This window comes from Cherax quadricarinatus, chromosome 63 (assembly GCF_038502225.1).
Source record: "Cherax quadricarinatus isolate ZL_2023a chromosome 63, ASM3850222v1, whole genome shotgun sequence".
Lineage (NCBI taxonomy): Eukaryota > Metazoa > Arthropoda > Malacostraca > Decapoda > Parastacidae > Cherax > Cherax quadricarinatus.
Window position 1 is genome coordinate 1798066 of NC_091354.1, and position 15982 is coordinate 1814047.

At 43.2% G+C, this 15982-nt stretch overlaps 1 protein-coding gene across 1 annotated transcript in view; it reads right to left on the reverse strand.

Annotated features, from left to right (window-relative positions):
* LOC128698287 (uncharacterized) overlaps positions 1-15982 on the reverse strand; it is a 134396-nt gene that overhangs the window by 96800 nt on the left and 21614 nt on the right. The window contains exon 2 of the mRNA XM_070098558.1: positions 9388-11018. Coding sequence (XP_069954659.1) covers positions 9388-10870 — 1483 coding nt within the window. The 5' untranslated portion in view covers positions 10871-11018. The remainder of the gene's footprint in view (positions 1-9387; positions 11019-15982) is intronic.

Here is a 15982-nt window from a genome sequence, read left to right on the forward strand (position 1 = left end):
GACACTGTACACTGTGTATGTTAGGCCCATACTGGAGTATGCAGCACCAGTCTGGAACCCACACCTGGTCAAGCACGTCAAGAAGTTAGAGAAAGTACAAAGGTTTGCAACAAGGCTAGTCCCAGAGCTCAAGGGAATGTCGTACGAGGAAAGGTTAAGGGAAATCGGACTGACGACACTGGAGGACAGAAGGGTCAGGGGAGACATGATAACGACATACAAGATACTGCGGGGAATAGACAAGGTGGACAGAGATAGGATGTTCCAGAGAGGGGACACAGGGACAAGGGGTCACAACTGGAAGCTGAAGACTCAGACGAGTCACAGGGACGTTAGGAAGTATTTCTTCAGTCAAAGAGTTGTCAGCAAGTGGAATAACCTAGCAAGTGAAGTAGTGGAGGCAGGAACCATACATAGTTTTAAGAAGAGGTATGACAAAGCTCAGGAAGCAGAGAGAGAGAGGATCCAGTAGCGATCAGTGAAGAGGCGGGGCCAGGAGCTGAGTCTCGACCCCTGCAACCACAATTAGGTGAGTACACACACACACACACACACCATTTATGTCAGGCCCATACTGGAGTATGCAGCACCAGTATGGAACCCACACCTAGTCAAGCACGTCAAGAAATTAGAGAAAGTGCAAAGGTTTGCAACAAGGCTAGTCCCAGAGCTATGGGGATTGTCCTACGAAGAAAGGTTGAGGGAAATCGGCCTGACGACACTGGAGGACAGGAGGGTCAGGGGAGACATGATAACGACACATAAAATACTGCGCGGAATAGACAAGGTGGACAAAGACGGGATATTCCAGAGAAGGGACACAGACACAAGAGGTCACAATTGGAAGTTGAAGACTCAGATAAATCAAAGGGATGTTAGGAAGTATTTCTTCAGTCATAGAGTAGTCAGGCCGTGGAATAGCCTAGAAAGTGACGTAGTTTAGGCGGGAACCATACATAGTTTTAAGGCGAGGTATGATAGAGCTCATGGGGCAGGGAGAGAGAGGACCTAGTAGCAATCAGCGAAGAGGCGGGGCCAGGAGCAGATTGTCAGGAGAAGAATGGTGGAACATCTAGAAAGGAATGATCTCATCACCAGCAGACAACATGGTTTCAGAGACGGGAAATCCTGTGTCACAAACCTACTGGAGTTCTATGACATGGTGACAGCAGTAAGACAAGAGAGAGAGGGGTGGGTGGATTGCATTTTCTTGGACTGCAAGAAGGCGTTTGACACAGTACCACACAAGAGATTAGTGCAAAAACTGGAGGACCAAGCAGGGATAACAGGGAAGGCACTGCAATGGATCAGGGAATACTTGTCAGGAAGACAGCAGCGAGTAATGGTACGTGGTGAGGTGTCAGAGTGGGCACCTGTGGCCAGCGGGGTCCCACAGGGGTCAGTCCTAGGACCAGTGCTGTTTCTGCTATTTGTGAACGACATGACGGAAGGAATAAACTCCGAGGTGTCCCTGTTTGCAGATGACGTGAAGTTGATGAGAAGAGTTCAGTCGATCGAAGACCAGGCAGAACTACAAAGGGATCTGGATAGGCTGCAGACCTGGTCCAGCAACTGGCTCCTGGAGTTCAATCCCACCAAGTGCAAAGTCATGAGGATTGGGGAAGGGCAAAGAAGACCGCAGACGGAGTACAGTCTAGGGGGCCAGAGACTACAAACATCACTCAAGGAAAAAGATCTTGGGGTGAGTATAACACCAGGCACATCTCCTGAAGCGCACATCAACCAAATAGCTGCTGCAGCATATGGGTGCCTAGCAAACCTCAGAACAGCATTCCGACATCTTAATAAGGAATCGTTCAGGACCCTGTACACTGTGTACGTTAGGCCCATATTGGAGTATGCGGCACCAGTTTGGAACCCACACCTAGCCAAGCATGTAAAGAAACTAGAGAAAGTGCAAAGGTTTGCAACAAGACTAGTCCCAGAGTTAAGAGGTATGTCCTATGATGAGAGGTTAAGGGAAATCAACCTGACGACACTGGAGGACAGGAGAGATAGGGGGGACATGATAACGACTTACAAAATACTGAAAGGAATTGACAAGGTGGACAAAGACAGGATGTTCCAGAGACTGGACACAGCAACACGGGGACACAGTTGGAAGCTGAAGACACAGATGAATCAAAGGGATGTTAGGAAGTATTTCTTCAGCCACAGAGTAGTCAGGAAGTGGAATAGTTTGGGAAGCGATGTAGTGGAGGCAGGATCCATACATAGCTTTAAGCAGAGGTACGATAAAGCTCATGGTTCAGGGAGAGTGACCTAGTAGCGACCAGTGAAGAGGCGGGGCCAGGAGCTTGGACTCGACCCCTGCAACCTCAACTAGGTGAGTACAACTAGGTGAGTACACACACACACACACACACACACACACACACACACACACACACACACACACACACACGCACGCACGCACGCACGCACGCACGCACGCACACACGCACACGCACACACACACACACACACACACACACACACACACACACACACACACACACACACACACACACACACACACACACACACACACACACACACACACACACACACACACACACACACACACACACACACACACACACACACACACACACGCACACACACACACACACACACACACACACACACACACATACACTGGTCACTTTAAACAGCCATAAATCCACAGTTAGAAACTAAAATCTGAGTTGAGTTCGTCCAGGAAATAAAAATATTGAAGATGAATTAGAAACAGGCGATGGAGAAACTTAGCAAGGCTCAAGTAATAGGTAAGAGACGCGGGAAGAACTCATAGTTTATATACAAATGTAAAGAAGTAAAAAAAAAGAAAGAAGGACATGGAGAATATAACAAAAAAGTCACAATACCGTGACTGGAACGATACACAAATAACCCGCACATAGAAGAGAGGAGCTTACGACGACGTTTCGGTCCGAATTGGACCATTTAAAAAGTGACTTTGTAAATGGTCCAAGTCGGACCGAAACGTCGTCGTAAGCTCCTCTCTTCTATGTGAGGGTTATTTGTGTATGAAGAATATGTAGATCAAACTCTACGCCAGAGAAGAAGAAAACTTGGTGAGAAACCAGAAATATCATCGGGTGAGAGTGGAAGATCAATGGTTAAGTGAACATGACAGCTAATTTAATAAAGCTGCGTAACAGCCACCTCAGGACAAAAATAACCGTCACGAATAATAATAAAAACTAAGAATCTTGATTTCTGGCCACTGGTCAGTATATTGCATTGAAAATTAGCCAGTAATTGAAACAAAAAAAATTGCCTCTGGGGGACTTCATCTGGCTTCGCCACCCCTGCCCCACAGTAGCTGCCTCACTCTCATACGTAAGTTTAGTTAGTTTAATATGTTTATTATGCACCCCATACCCATCCTGTGGGCGGTAGTCAAAGGATTACAGAGGTACATAATTGGTACAGGGACTGGACTCCAAAGTTTTGATAGCTGAGCAAGTTACAGAGGTAATGAACTCACAATTTACAAAGGTAATGAACTCACAATTTACAAAGGTAATGAACTCACAATTTACAAAGGTAATGAACTCACAATTTACAAAGGTAATGAACTCCAGGTAGGTCTGGTCACAATCATGACAAGTTACAAAGGTATTTACAGATTACAGAGGTACGTAATGGGTCCAGGGACTGGGCCCCCAAGTAAGTAAGTAAGTTTATTCAGGTATACACAAGTACAGTTACATAGAATTATCATACATAGCAGCATATGTGTAGAGAACCTGGGATAACCCAAAAAAGTCAGACAGAGTGACTTATTTCCATTGGGGTCCTTTTACCTTATTATTATAATATAAAGGTTATAATATTTTCTTATTATTCTACAATGAAGATAACATCTTATTATCATACTAAAAAGACTATCTACTACATGAGGGTCATTAAGACTATCTACTACACGAGGGTCATTAAGACTATCTACTACACGAGGGCCATTAAGACTATCTACTACACGAGGGCCATTAAGACTATCTGGGTTATACTAAGTTAACCCTCCGTGGTAAATTACCCGAATTAGTCATCTCTCTCTCTCTCTCTCTCTCTCTCTCTCTCTCTCTCTCTCTCTCTCTCTCTCTCTCTCTCTCTCTCTCTCTCTCTCTCTCTCTCTCTCTCTCTCTCTCTCTCTCTCTCTCTCTCTCTCACTCACTCAACGGATAGTAATTCTTTCAAGAAATAGCTCAGTTTTTTTTTTTTTTTTTACACAGGGTTTGACAAGGTTAGGTTAAGGATCCCTTGCACGAACTATTCGTTTTCTCTGAATAATTTACAGTGTAAGGACTAACTTGGCTATTCTTATAAATGTTGAAAAAGAAAAACGATATGTACGATTAGTAAGTTAGGATTTTCACTTAGATAAACAATGTACAGAAATTTTACGCTACATGGTCAGTATATACTTCAGTCGGTGGGATAAATATGGGTTATGTAAAACCTTCAACATTAAGTGGGAAGATAATATTTTGTTCGGATTTTTAACTCCGGAGGGTTATCCACCCAGGGACTGTCTGTCTTATTTCCATTGTGGTCCTCAGTCTTGTCCTCCCTGGGTGCGACACACACCAGTCGACTACCACCCAGGTACCTACTTGCTAGGTGAATGGGATAGCTGGTGTAAGAAAACACGCCCACTGTTTTCATCCTTCCCGGGGATCGAACCACAAACATTCAATGTGAGGCGAGAGTGTTGTTTACCAGACCACAGGTTACCACTGTTACAGCACTGTCCATGTTATATTTAGTGTCCGCTTGGCCTTCACCATTTTGAATTCCCGTGACTTGTATTTGCGAGGTAGTAGGCTAATTAATATCTTTATTATGCACCCCATAGCCATTCCGTGAGCGAGGTTGAACTCGAGACCCAACTTGCTTCACTCCATCTATACTGTGTATCACTGTCCTCATAACATGTCCCGTAGCTCGACAGGTAGCGCACTTAACTCACACATTGAGGTCCTTGATTCGATCCCCGCTATGGGCGGAAACATTTGGGCGGGTTTCCTTAGGATACCTGCTGTCCCTGTTCACCTAGTTGTAAATAGGTCGACTGGCGTGGGTGGCATCCTGGGAACAAAATTAACCTAATTTGGCTGAAATGCTCTGCATCACAAGGGACTTTCTATGTAATATGTCAATTAGGTCTTTATAAGCTGTATCATTTACCTGCAGAAATAAAGGTTATTATTATTAAAGAGAGACACGTGGGTCGCTGAAGGTGACGTCACAGTAACTAAGAACATGGTAATTAAGGTAGACAGAGTGAAGCAGTAGACTTGTTCAGTCGTGCACCAGCCACTCCTTCACAAATCTTTCCTCCAACAATTGTACTTAGTTGCCTTTTTTTTTTCATATTTTGTCGGTATCACCAAAACATTTCCCAGATCTGTTTGTGACTTGATAAATCCCACTGTGAGGGCGAAACGTTGTTAATAAAGGATCGCATTACATACATTTGTCTTCTTTTCCCCTCCTACCAAGGGTGAGGGACTGATCACGTCAGTCTCCAGCGCTGTATTCACTTATATTCGACTGGAGAAGCTTGTTTTGAAGGAGAAACCTTTCGCCATCAAAGAAGCCGAAGTGTTGCACATGTGTCGTATCAAAACCCATCCATACCTGGAGGGGGTTTCTGGGGTCAACGCCCCTACCGTGACCAGGCCTTGTGGTGGATCAGGGCCTGATCAGTCAGGCTGTTACTGCTGACCGACATACGAACCGCAGCCCGGCTGCTCAGGTACTGACTTTAGGTGTCTGTCCAATGCCTTCTTGAAGACAGCCAAGGGTCTATTGTTAATCCCCCTTATGTATGCTGGGAGATAGTTAAAAAGTCTTAGACCCCTGACACTTACTGTGTTGTCTCTTAGCGTACTCGTGGCGCCCCTGCTTTTCATTGAGGGGATGTTACATCTGCCAAGTCTTTTGCTTTCGATAATATACACTTCAGTAATTTAGGTGCTTCATCGTACTTATGCGTGCCTTGAAAATACTCTATATTCCCCAGATCTTCATTTTCGCCTGCTTTGAAAGGGGCCGTTAGTGTACAGCAATATTCCAGCCTAGAGAGAACAAGCAATTTGAAGAGAATCATCATGGGCTTGGCATTCCTAGTTTTAAAGGTTCTCATTATTCATCTCATTTTCCTAGCAAATGTGGTAGATACATTGGTGTGATCTTTGAAATTGATATTCTCTGACATTATTACTCCCAGGTCCTTCACATTAGTTTTTCTCTCTATTGCGTGGTTGGAATTTGTTTTCATACTCCGATACAGTTTTAATTTACTCGCGTTTTCCATAGCGGAGTAATTGAAAGTTGTCTTGAACTTCATATTGTTTTCTGCGGCCCATTTAAAGATTTGGTTGATGTCTGCTTGGGGACATGCAGTGTCTTCGGTTGATGACATTGTCATGCAAATTCGGGTGCCATCCGCAAAGGACTCTGTGCTGTGGCTTACATCTCTGTGTCAGATATGAGGATGAGGAACAGGATGGGGGCGAGTACTGTGCCTGGTGGAACAGAACTTTTAACTGTAGCCCACTCTGACTTTACTATGTTTACTATTACTATTTGTGTTCTATAGTCCATAGTCTCTCTGATAAAAATACAATGAGTATGCAAGAGCAAAATATTTTGGATGGCAGAAATTAAATCAGAATTCCAGAAACTGCTTGAAGACATTCCCCGGTTATCAGACATTTAGCCTAGTTCCTATACGGAAGCTTCTTTCTGGCGAGTACCGTTACAACATTGTAAGTCTCCAGACTCCCACGTCCAGCTTCCCCAAGCGTGAGCGACCAGTGATGGACACGCCTCATAGCTGCTCCCTACGCCAGTGTGATTGGCACAACTGGTTCAGTCCTGCGCTTTATATGAGTTAATGATGTGTGGGAGCGAGCAACCAGGTGGGCCTCGAGCCTGGTAAACTGACACTGACCAAGCCTGTGCGTTACACAATTCATTTATGTGTTTATTTTGATATATAGAGTGATTTAAATGAAGGTAAAGACAGGCATTGTAGGGCTTTATCAGATCTTGAAACAGCTGCACACAGAGCGAAGCATTGTCCCAGTAAATTATTATTATGGAGACATATGTCATATAATACCTACGCAAAAGAAAATAAGACAGAATTGCAGTATGATGCTTTACTGACAACGTTTTGCCCACTCAGTGGGGTTTAGCAATTCCAAAACAGATTTGTGATTTGATAAAATTCAACAAAGGATCACATTTTACTGCAATTCTGCGTCTTTATCCAAAATCTTTAGTTTAAATTAGTTTAAATCTGTAATTTAAATATTTTTCACAGAGTTTGTCTTACTATGCCAAGGCTTCAACTTTAGTTTGATCAGTTAAACTTTCACTGTTCAGTCTTGTTAACTTAGTTTTAAGTCATTAAAAATAATTTAATCCTTAAAATAAGGTTTAAAGTGTGTGTGTGTGTGTGTGTGTGTGTGTGTGTGTGTGTGTGTGTGTGTGTGTGTGTGTGTGTGTGTGTGTGTGTGTGTGTGTGTGTGTGTGTGTGTATGTGTGTGTGTGTGCGTGTGTGTGTATGTATGTGTGTGTGTGTGTGTGTGTGTGTGTGTGTGTGTGTGTGTGTGTGTGTGTGTGTGTGTGTGTGTGTGTGTTTGTATGTGTGTGTGTGTGTGTGTGTGTGTGTGTGTGTGTGTGTGTGTGTGTGTGTACACTTCTCAGTTTATACCTTGTCTGCTGGTTTATTTAGTTTAAAGCTTGTCTGCGATATGAGGGTCAATAAGGCTTCATTTCGCTTGTACATCACCGGCCAGGGTTGTTTTAATACCTAAAATATACTTAGAGACATACACCTTCTGATGCATAAAACACTTATTTATTCAACATCTGTCTTCTAATGAAACATACTTCTCCAACAGATATGAACAGGTAAGATAAGATTATGTTCGGATTTTTAACTCCGGAGGGTTAGCCACCCAGGATAACCCAAGAAAGTCGGTTTGTTATTGAGGACTGTCTGTCTTTTTTACATTGGGGTCCTTAAATCTTGCCCCCAGGATGCTACCCACACCAGTCCACTAACACCCAAGAACCTACTTGCTTGGTAGGTGAACGGGACAGTAGGTGTACGGAAACACGACCAATGTTTCCACCCTTGCCGGGGATCGAACCACGGGCACTCAGTGTGTGAAGCGAGTGTGTTGCCTACCAGGCCAGTAAGTAAGTAAGTAAATAAGTAAGTTTATTCAGGTATACACAAATACAGTTACATAGAATTATCATACATAGCAGCATATGTGTAGAGAACCTAGGATAACCCAAAAAAGTCAGACAGAGTGACTTATTTCCATTGGGGTCCTTTTACCTTATTATTATAATATAAAGGTTATAATATTTTCTTATTATTCTACAATGAAGATAACATCTTATTATCATACTGAAAGGACTATCTACTACACGAGGGTCATTAAGACTATCTACAATACGAGGGTCATTACTAGGAATAAGGTAAAATTTACACGTATGTTAGATAAAAAATAGAAAATCATTCCCCTCCCTTTCTGTAGCTACATTCATCAGACACCTTTTGGCACTCTTCTTGAACTGGTTCATGCTATGACTGGCTTTGACATGTGTGGGTAGTCTGTTCCATTCCTTTATTGCTGTACAATAAAAGGTGTTTGAAGCCTGGCCAATGACTGTGGGTACTACAAAGTTGTGCTCTCTCCCCCTAGTACTATGATTGCTTTGGTTCCCAACCTTGACAAAATTGACAGCAAGATATTCTGGACACTGTTCGTGAGCAATTTTATAAACATGATTTAGCTTCAGTTGTTTTACTCTGTCTTCAACATTCAGCATATCCAACTGCTGTAATTCATCCTGGCCTACATGTTCTCTTGGTCCCAGCCCCAGGATGAATCTTACGATTTTGTTCTGGGTGATTTGCAGTCTATCTTTCAGTTTTTTTGTCAAGGCAGAGTACCAAGAAGAGCAAGCGTAATCCATATGGCATTGTATAAGGGCTAGACATAGGGTCCTGCGAGCCTCAGTAGGTAGACACTGTGCTTGTCTATACAGGAACTTCAGTCTGGCATTCGCTTTCTTTACTACACTGTTCCCTATCAATTCTCCTGACATGCATGGATCAAAGGGGATTCCCAGATATTTTACTGACACAGGACGCCAAATAAAGATGTATTGATTAATTTGCAAACATTCATATTTTAGTGAACAGTTAAACAACTAAATTCTACTTACCAAAAGTTCTGCTTCTGAAAACAGGTAATATGTGCATCATGATAGTTGTCACATATGTAATACAAAAGTACAAGAACCAATGCTGACATAACTGAGTCTTACCTGTAACTACCGGAGCTTCATTTTCTATGGTGTTTTCCGATGAGAATGAGTCTCCGTTTTCTGCGACATCCAAGTCATAAGTGTTGTCTACGGCAGTCCCATTTTCTTCCTTACACTTAAGCACATTCCTAACAGAACCGTTGTTCTCTAGTCTGTTTAACAGTTCAGATGTTCTCACTATATTTTTATCTTTGTTTACACTAGTTTGCATCAGAGATATTGGTCCCCGCGAGCTGAAAATTCTGGTGGATCGTTGCGGGATGGGTGTGGCACACTTTCCGGCACCTATTCCGCGTCCTGTCTTTAATGGCACCTCCACATTGGCATCGCTTGGCACCATCTGAGAAAAATTCGCAGTGCTTCGTCGAGATGGTGACAGATTCTGTTCCGAGAGGGACTTCTCGCGAGGCTCATTTTTCGAGTTGTGAAACTGCGCCGCCAGGTCCGGCTTGTGTCTCGTTGAAGCCGCAGTGTCCCGAGGATTAGGTACGCCAAAGGACCTGTTTGAAGATGTGATTATATCTCCTCTCGTCAGCTCTCCCAGCGTCGGGCTCCTCACAAGCCTCGGGGTGAAATTCATCAAGTTTTTTAAGAGTCTTGTTTGCTGGTTTTGTGGCTTCTCGGAAACCCCATTGCTGCTGTTGTTGTTGAAGCTGGAACCGAAGTAGAGTTTGCCCTTGCTGTTGGTGAGGCTCTTGAGGGGACTGGCTATCTCGGCTTCTGTCTTGGGTTCGTCATATTTCTGGTGTACGTCGTGGGCGTTGTTAGTGACGGTGGGTCTGGGTAGGTGGAGTGAGTCTGCTGGCTCACGGTATGATTCCCTCGGAAGTGGCGGCTCATTCCCTCTGAAAAACCCCTCTTGCCATTTTCTCTGCTGTAGCTGCTGATTCTGCTGCTGCTGCTGCTGCTGCTGCTGCTGCTGCTGCTGCTGAAACTGCTGCTGCTGCTGCTGCTGCTGGAAATGCTGCTGTTGCTGTTGTTGATGTTGCTGTTGAACTTGCTGCTTTTGTCTCTGTTGCTGTTGAAAATGACTTCTCTGCTGCTGCTGCTGCTGCTGCTGCTGTTGGTAATTAATTTGTTGAAACTGGTGCTCCTGCTGCAGTTTTTGTCTTTGTAATTGCTGCTGCTGTTGAAAAAACATTTGCTGCTGCTGATAGTTATACTGCTGTTGTTGTTGAGTGTGAGGGTGCTGGGGAGGCCTTACCTGGCGTCGCAAATGTCTTTTGGAAGTTGTATCTGAGTCTTGTCGCTGGAGGTCCTGCTGGCCCACTCCTTGTGACTCTGTGGCTCCCTCCTGGGAGTCACTGGACTGTGGCTCATTTCTAACTCTGCCCCTGTGGGCGGCCTGACTAGAGTCTCTACCAGAATTCCTCTCTACATTTTCAAACGATTTGGCAATGTGAGAAACCGCACCAACCCTCTTAGACAGTCCTGTAAATGTCTTGGGGTCCCGTTTGACAGGACCCGAGAAATTCGAGTTCATTTTTCTCTAGTTTATTGCTATAAATATTTCAGTTTACACATTGCATTGTGGGAGGAGTGTGGAGCATCTGTGTTTCTCATGGAAGACGCTCACGTCGTCACAGTGCAGAGGATGATGCAGCTTCGTCATTCTAGCGAATACATCGTTTCTGGAAAGTTGTGAAGAAAATGGTGTGCAATATACGAACAGATCTGTCAGTCTCAGTAAATTTTAAGATGTAAGTTCAGCATATATACGAGCACACAAGAGAGCAGTTGTATGCACAACAGGCATGTATACAAAGGTACGAGCATTCACGTACACTCACTCATACCCCCCCCCACACACACACGTACATGTATATAAAGACACTACATATTTGGATCTCCTGCTTTTCATCTCTCCATACCTAGTAGACTTTCTCCTCGCCTCTCCATCCCTCCGTTCTTGTACCTTCTTTCCCAGTCCGGGATGGGCCATGCTAAGAATTGCTGGTTCCCAAATAATAATAACTCCAGCTTTGCTGGAGTAGTTGACGATATGTTCATCCCCCTACTGAAGTCTCCCAGCTCTGGCTGAAACATTACCTCCTGAATACCATCCAACCATCCATTGTGATGGAATATGATAGTGGACCATAGCTAGCACTCGGTAGATCAAAATACGACTACTACTACTACTACTAATAATAATAATAATAATAATAATAATAATAATAATAATAATAACAATAATAATAATAATCATTAATAATAACACTTAAGAAGAGACCATCCTTGTGGAAACAAACAGTCGCCTGGATGCTCTGGCTAAAAACAAAACCTACTTTCCATCGAGGTGATATATTACAGCTCCATCGCTACACCAACTGCTTAATACAAACATGCCAATCCGTCTGGTAGGGGGATGCAATATTTATCATCCATCCGTGACGTCCACACTAGTGAAACAACACGCACCTGACAGACGATGTCATCTACGTGATGGTGACGCAGTAATTTAGCAATACAATTGTAGATCAGTGGAACACCCTCACCACCATTATTATTATTATTATTATTATTATTATTATTATTATTATTATTATTATTAATATCAAAGAAAGTGCTAAACCGACAAGGGTCATGCAGCGCTACCCCCACCATTGAGGCTTCCACTACTTATGATATCTTCAACTCCCTACTGAACTAACCCAGCTAAGGCTGACAGATTTAAACACTATGTATATATGTAATTCATCATGTGTGACGAAAAAAGACGGGGAAACATAGCTAGCTTTTATTCCCATTGTGTAACTGTCATACAGAATAAGGTAGCAGCGCATTGTTGATGTATCCAATTTTTTCTTAAAAAACTCGTACGGCCAGGAAACGTTACACTTGACAATAACAGTAGGGCGTTTATAACTAACTTAAAGTAAGATTGGAGGTGTGAGGCGTTTATCTCAATCACCCCAGAACCACACGCCAGTTGAGGGTCTCAGAATAGAAAAGAGAGAGGAGAACAGAACAGTAAAGACTCGGAATGGGTGAGGGATAGTGGAAGGATAGGTTGGTGAGAGGAGGAATAGGTTGGAGTGGTATAGGAAGTGTGAGGAATGTTAATGAACGCAGCAAAAGAGAAGTGTCTCAGAGTCATCTGTGCTCAATACATCAACCTTGACAGCATCCAGTGTCACCAGGTGACTCCTGTGCCTTCTCTCCAGATAAGAGCATCATTTGCCCAGAAATAAAGGAAAGTTATAATGATGTGGATATGAAACATATGAGTGAAATAGCCCTTTGAATCTGTTTTTGTTTTACGTCTTCATGTGGGATAAAAAAAATCACAAAATATTGTGACTTGACAGTGGCTCACGATGGATCGAAACGTCGTCATAAACTGGATAATGTAAACTCTTTACATCCTTTCTGTCTCCCTTTCATCGCCAGATGCTGCAACAATGTCCACTGTACCTCTCGCTCTGTGTTTACATATAAATAATGTAGACCAGTTCTCTTTATTTACTCATAGTATTGTTATCTTGTAATGGTCAGTTCATATGAAAACTCTAGTTGTCTTGTGTGTGGTGGCCATCCTGAGATACAGTCATTCTTAAGCTATAGTAACACTACTTTTGCTGGAATGAAGCCTTTAAAGCTTCCGTTCCTGGTGAACCCATTGAGAAATACTTGACGATATCCTCATTATCATAGTGAAGTCTCCCAGCTCAGACTGAAAATATTCACTACTTAATGTATGAAATCATCCTGAGTGATGGACTATGGCAAGGAAACATATCTAGCTTTTGTTCTTACTATCATGTAGAATACTACAGCAGCACACTATTGATATATCCAATCCTAATTACAAAACTTCATCTCTCAATATATATATATATATATATATATATATATATATATATATATATATATATATATATATATATATATATATATATATATATATATATATATATATATATTTAATATATATATATATATATATATATATATATATATATATATATATATATATATATATATATATATATATATATATATATATATAGTGTGCTGCTGTGCTATATATATTTGCATTCATGTAGGAGCGCTAAACAGTAGGGGGTCATTCAGCACCTGGAAGAATTAAAAGCATTCCACCAGACGGGGTTGGGTAACGCCTGGGGGATGGGAGGTAATCAAATTTGATCCAAGAAAGGGAAGGACATCTCCAGTTTCCCCGAAGGAGGGGAGGTGGAAGACGGGCCCAAGAACCGAGGCTCAACTGCCAGCAACAGCGCAGGTGAGTGTGAAAGGCAGGACCGAGACTGTTATGCAGGTGGCGTGGTTCAGCAGCCGCAGTAATTACTAAACCGTAACAACCTTTCCTAACAACTCAGCAAAAATTTCTAGTAGTTAATTGTGGTTAACTAACTCAACAAAACGTGAAGCAGATGTAGAAAATCTGATACATCACCAGTGTGTTGCTACACTATATTATAGTTGGAACTAAAGCTGCCGTAGCTATATTTACTGGTTCACCTAAAACTTGTACTACCCAGGGTATTAGCTTGTAATACCCATGGGGTTAATTTAATAGTGGGTAAACTTATTACCTTGGTTTCACCTTAATACCAGGGTATTAACTTAATACCCGGGGTATTAACAAGATGCTGGTAATAAGTTCAACAACATTGGTCATAGGGAACATGAACATGTCATTTGTTTCAAGAATCTGGTCTTCGTTACTATTCTGTTCTAGATTCGTCGGTATAATCGCCCGGCCCGGGCCTTTTCCAAGAGGTGGCCCGGCCTGGGCTCCCTTTCGCGGGATTGTCTCAGACCAGTGTCTGCCAGGGGAGGAGGTACAAGTACCTCTTCGTCTTCTGGGACCAGCTGTCCCCAGGCCTAGTCCCATTCCCCGTCCCTACGGGGCTCGGAGAAGCTAGGCACCTTTGGCTGCCACAAACCCCGCCCACACTGGACTTGAAGGGTGTGGCAGCTGCATAGCAGCAGACAATGTCAGGAGGTGCAAAAGCAGCAAGCACTATAGGATCCTTTTGGAGTCACATCCCAGCTGTGGGCCGAAGCCCGAGTGCTGGGGAAGCTCAAGAATGCCTCTTACTGTGAATGTTGCTGCTGCTACTTCACTTGTCCGTTGCACTTTCCGTACTCGTTACCGCACACAAGCCTTATAAATATGAAGCTGATTGGACGAAACGTTCTCGAGCAATCTTATTGGACGAAACGTTCTCGAGTTATGAGCGAAACAAAAACGAAAGTTGGAGAAGGAAAAAATATAAAAAATAAAAAACAGTGCAGGACCTCTCTTAAAAGTCCTCCTTCAGGAATACTTCATAATATGTCTGAATAATCATATAACTGATCTACCGATTTTGTGAAGGTTGACCTTGGCTGTCACGGGATTTTTGTGAAGGTTGACCTTGGCTGTCACGGGATTTTTGTGAAGGTTGACCTTGGCTGTCACGGGATTTTTGTGAAGGTTGACCTTGGCTGTCACGGGATTTTTATGATGGTTGACCTTGGCTGTCACGGGATTTTTGTGAAGGTTGACCTTGGCTGTCACGGGATTTTTGTGAAGGTTGACCTTGGCTGTCACGGGATTTTTGTGAAGGTTGACCTTGGCTGTCACGGGATTTTTGTGAAGGTTGACCTTGGCTGTCACGGGATTTTTGTGAAGGTTGACCTTGGCTGTCACGGGATTTTTATGATGGTTGACCTTGGCTGTCACGGGAGTTTTGTGAAGGTTGACCTTGGCTGTCACGGGATTTTTGTGAAGGTTGACCTTGGCTGTCACGGGATTTTTATGATGGTTGACCTTGGCTGTCACGGGATTTTTGTGAAGGTTGACCTTGGCTGTCACGGGATTTTTATGATGGTTGACCTTGGCTGTCACGGGATTTTTATGATGGTTGACCTTGGCTGTCACGGGATTTTTGTGAAGGTTGACCTTGGCTGTCACGGGATTTTTATGATGGTTGACCTTGGCTGTCACGGGATTTTTGTGAAGGTTGACCTTGGCTGTCACGGGATTTTTATGATGGTTGACCTTGGCTGTCACGGGATTTTTGTGAAGGTTGATTTTAGAAAGTATAAAAAGTCAGAGTTACAGTGACTGGAACAACACACATACACACACACACACACAGACAGGAGAATGAAACTTAAGACGACGTTTCGGTCCGACTTGGACCATCAACTAGTCACACAGAGAAGCTTCTCTGTATGACCGAAGCATCGTCATAAGTTTCAGTCTCGTGTATATGTGTGTGTGTGTGTGTGTGTGTGTGTGTGTGTGTGTGTGTGTGTGTGTGTGTGTGTGTGTGTGTGTGTGTGTGTGTGTGTGTATGTGTGTGTGTGTGTGTGTGTGTGTGTATGTGTGTGTGTGTGTGTGTGTGTGTGTGTGTGTGTGTGTGTGTGTGTGTGTGTGTGTGTGTGTGTATGTGTGTGTGTGTGTGTGTGTGTGTGTGTATGTGTGTGTGTGTGTGTGTGTGTGTGTGTGTGTGTGTGTGTGTGTGTGTGTGTGTATGTGTATGTGTATGTGTGTGTGTGTGTGTGTGTGTGTGTGTGTGTGTGTGTGTGTGTGTGTGTGTGTATGTGTGTGTGTGTGTGTGTATGTGTATGTGTGTGT